The sequence below is a fragment of the Cryptomeria japonica genome, chromosome 5 (genome assembly GCF_030272615.1).
Source record: "Cryptomeria japonica chromosome 5, Sugi_1.0, whole genome shotgun sequence".
In the NCBI taxonomy this organism is placed as follows: domain Eukaryota; kingdom Viridiplantae; phylum Streptophyta; class Pinopsida; order Cupressales; family Cupressaceae; genus Cryptomeria; species Cryptomeria japonica.
Genome location: NC_081409.1, coordinates 150946867 through 150950939, shown reverse-complemented (window position 1 = coordinate 150950939; position 4073 = coordinate 150946867). Strand labels below are relative to the sequence as shown.

Here is a 4073-nt window from a genome sequence, read left to right as displayed (position 1 = left end):
GATATTATTTTTTGATTTTATTTAAGTGTCACAAACACATCAAATTTAATGCTTCTAGTTTTTATTAACACATATTTCTACATCCATTATGTAAGTTTAATACACCTTAACTGATTTAAATTCTCTATATGGATTATTATTATATTTAAATTAAAAAAAAAACATTTCGCAACATTATTATTGAAACTATTAAATTTTTATTTTGATTGGTTTACACACACCAAAAAGTATTAGCATCCAACAACATATGCATGTGCTAGCGTTTTACTGAATAATAACAGCTGCCGACAAGATAGAGAGTACAGAGAGTGAAAGTCGAGACAACATTTGCTCAGACGAATCAACAGAAGGAAGGAATCTACAACCAGCTCACCGGTACTAAATAGTAGGTGAGTTTCAGTTAACCTACTCATGGAAACTTCACTTTATCAACGCCCTGCTTCATCGGATCAACACTTTCTCTACTGTAACAAGGCAAGCTCATACACAAATCCAGATTCACATCGGGCGGCTCTTCATTCCTGTCGCCAGCGTTTGAAGCCACACCCTCAGAATCCCCACTCATCCCAAACCCATCATATTGAAAGAAATCTACTGTTTGAATTCCATGGTTGAGGGACTGACTCTTGCTGCTGCTTCTCTCATTATCAACAGAATGAATTGGGCGGTGAGTTTTTGGATCGATTCCCTGGATGAGAAGTTTTCTGTTGATGTGGGTGTTCCAGTAATTCCTTATTTCGTTGCCTGTTCTACCCGGCAATCTCCCTGCAATTAGAGACCATCTGCACAGCCATTTCCATGTACCCAAAATACTATAAAGATACGAAAAACTTTATAATCAAGGAAATCAAGCCAAGAATTAATATTTCATTTCAACACTTGAAACCCATCGAGACAGTCTTACAGAGCAGTTAACTCTAACTATTACCTGAGATTAACCCTAAAACATCCCTATATTGTGTTATTAGTTAAGTTGGAAACGTAAGAGGATTAAAAGGATTGTGTTACCTGTTTCCCAAGAGAGCGTGAAGTCTTATGATGAGTTGTTCCTCATCTTCAGAGATATTCCACCGTTTGATATCTGGAAGCAAGCAGTTCATCCACCTTAGCTGGCAGCTCTTCCCACATCTCTGCAGCCCTGTAAAATCACAGGCATTAAAATGGGGAAAAAAGGATGTAGATACATTCGTAAAAACAATGTAGATGCAATAAAATTAATATAGAAGAAAGAATAATTTATAGGTGAGATGAATATAAGGCATTATAAACCTGCGGCCTCTGGGACAGATGTCCAGCTGCCTTGGCCGTGAACTTGAATGTGGGCAAACAGCCTGTCATCTTCTTCTTTAGTCCATGGCTCTTCGCAGCAAGGACAACTTTCCATCTTCAGTAAACAGAGCTTTGTTGGGTATGAGGCACTAGGTAGTAGGCATTAAAACAGACAAAAAGGTGGAGCAATGAAAACAAGGACTCGAGTACTAATATCTACACAACATGTCTCATCACAATTAGTTGGTTTGTAAGCGAATAATTGTTTTACACGTATGCTACTGAATAAAATGCCTATAAATAATTTCTGCTTAATTTAAATTGAAATTAAAAAATTTAATTAAATTTAAATGGATAGAGTTATTAGTTTAGAAAAAAAAAATAAGTGTTTATGTTATATATAATCCAGTTATTTTGATATTAAAATTAAAATTATCATGTTCAAATTAATTTTTTAGGTTACATGTGCAAGTTGAAAAACACATCTAGATTTTCATATAACAGATTTGTTTTAGCGTTCTAAATTGAAATGATCTTGTAGTTGCATATAAGTTAATTGTACATTTAATATGTTTAAATATCAAGATAACAATTAGTTAGACAAAGCAACAAGTTAGGTATGAGTTGTTAGTAAAAGAGAGCAAGAGTCAACTAATTTTAATTTTTTGATAATATCCATAATGAGTGCTATAAGATTGACCTAAGACAAGAAACACTAATATCAAGATTAGAGACAAACACATGGAGTTTGCAACATGAAGTATAATATTGACTATATGAAAATATGTGAAAGGATTGGGGAATATGTGTACATAGTAAAAGAATCCATCACATATCACTATATAATTATATTATGTCACTATATTGCAATATGTGAAAAGCTAAGTAGATACTTACATGGGTATTAAAAATTATCATATATTTCACACCCACTTTAGGTTCATGTGAGTAAATAATATGAACATTTATGTGAACATTCAAATAGTTAACCTATCTCTTGATGGATTCCTTCTCTCACGGTTTCAAATTTTGGACTCTTGTCTAACTCTCATAGTGTTAACAACACCCCTGCCTACAACCTAGTGGTTGATATCTCAAATAGTGATTCTATTTCACCCTAGTTTGGCCATATTAGTTCTTTGAAGGCTAATTCTGGCGCTTTAGAGATTTTGTTACTCCTAGTGTTGTGTTAAATTGTTAGGCTACCCCCTCACTGCTCAAAGCTTCCTTTACGAATCTACTATGTAATCCCTCATGTGGTGTTCCTCCTAGTGTTACCTAGAAGTGCCTTCTTTTTGCCTCCATTGCCCTAGTAGTGGTCTTGAGTTAGGAAGTCCTTGATTGTATTTGGTTTGTAGGCTCTATAGATTATGGCCCTCACTACCAAACTTGCATACTTGCACCTCTGGCCATTGGACCCTATAGTTATAGGTAACGTTGAGATCTAAACCTATGCTCGTGATTTCTTTGTAGTGTCTTTGGCTTCCTTTGAAGATCGTCACATTGTCTTGGCAATGGGTGATTGGAAAAGAGGTCCGCACCCTCTCTCCCTTCCCCCTTCATCACCTTCTTTCAACCCTCTAAAAGAATCTATGAATGTCTTCCAATTTGGGTAAGGTTTTCTTACCTCCCCTTTCATTTTTGGTCCAAATGAGCCTATGACTCTATTGGCCATACACTAGGTTGCTTTCTCAAAGTGGACCCTAATACAAGTAACTTCTCTCATACGTCCTACACCCATATCTTGGTAGACATTCATCTTTTGAATGCATTGTGAGGCAAGATAATTTTGAAGGTGGGTGAACAACCTTAGACTCAACTGATTGAATACAATTTTATATGTAGACGTTACTTTGCTATAGGTCACTTAATCTCCTCATGTCCTTGTAGATCTCGAGCATTTGTTTCCTCCACCTAGTAAAAGAATGTTGATTGTCACTATCACATAATCTTCCTTCATGCTTTGACCATATATTATTTAAAATACATAACTCTTAAAGAAATACAATAACTATTATTTAAAAATCTCTATAATATTTTCTTTTAAGTTAAAGACCATATAAATTCCACAACATTATTGAATCTATTAAATTTTAATTTTGATTGGTTTCCATAAACCAAAAGCATCCAACAACATATGCATGTGCAAACTTTTTAGTGAATAGTCACAGTTGCCGACAAGATAGAGAGTACGGAGAGTGACAATCTATACAACATTTGCTCAGACGAATCAACAAAAGGAATTAATTAGCTATCTACAACTAGCTAATCAAGAGCAAATAGTAGTAGGCGAGTTTCAGTTAACCTATTGATGGAAACTTCATTTTATCATCTTGTTACTTCTTTCGGAGATACTCCAAAAGTTGATCTACTTCAGCTTGCAGATGTTCGCACATCTCTGCAGCCCTGTAAAACAACAGACATTAACACTGAGAAGAAAGAATAATTTATAGCTGAGATGAACAGAAGAAGTTACAGACCTGCGGCGTTGGGGAGAGATGTCCAGTGGCCTTCGCCGTGGGCTTGAATGTGGGGAAAGAGGCGGTCATCTTCTGCTTTCTTCGGTATAAACGGAGACAAGCACAAGGTAGTAGGTATTAAGACAAACGAAAAGAAAAGAGCGTTGAAAATAGCAGGCACCATAGGCAAGGACAGGAGTAACATGAAACATTGAGCTAATAAGCATTGTGATCTATCAAAACCTTTTAAACATTAGACCTATGAAATTTTAGTTGATGCAATATTCATTGGCCACACATAGTCTTCCATCCCATATAAATGAATTCATTTTGATAATTCTCACT

General features: G+C 35.5%; 1 protein-coding gene across 1 annotated transcript; it reads right to left on the bottom strand.

Annotated features, from left to right (window-relative positions):
* Positions 1 to 211: 211 nt before the first annotated feature.
* On the bottom strand, positions 212 to 1423 carry LOC131067588 (myb-related protein 308). Its single transcript, XM_058002661.2, has 3 exons — positions 1270 to 1423; positions 1009 to 1138; positions 212 to 782 (listed from the first exon to the last, which is right to left on the bottom strand). Exons 1-3 carry the CDS (start codon positions 1382 to 1384, stop codon positions 410 to 412), a joined length of 618 nt encoding a protein of 205 aa, XP_057858644.1. The 5' UTR covers positions 1385 to 1423; the 3' UTR covers positions 212 to 409.
* Between the last annotated feature and the right edge of the window lie 2650 nt (positions 1424 to 4073).

What these genes read in the sequence shown, in the direction of transcription:
- LOC131067588 (XM_058002661.2), bottom strand. Translation starts at nt 1,384, where the DNA reads ATGGAAAGTTGTCCTTGCTGCGAAGAGCCATGGACTAAAGAAGAAGAT. An exon ending in ATCTGTCCCAGAGGCCGCAG is followed by an intron (nt 1,139 to 1,269) that starts GTTTATAATGCC and finishes GTGATTTTACAG; the next exon opens with GGCTGCAGAGATGTGGGAAG. An exon ending in CACGCTCTCTTGGGAAACAG is followed by an intron (nt 783 to 1,008) that starts GTAACACAATCC and finishes ATGGCTGTGCAG; the next exon opens with ATGGTCTCTAATTGCAGGGA.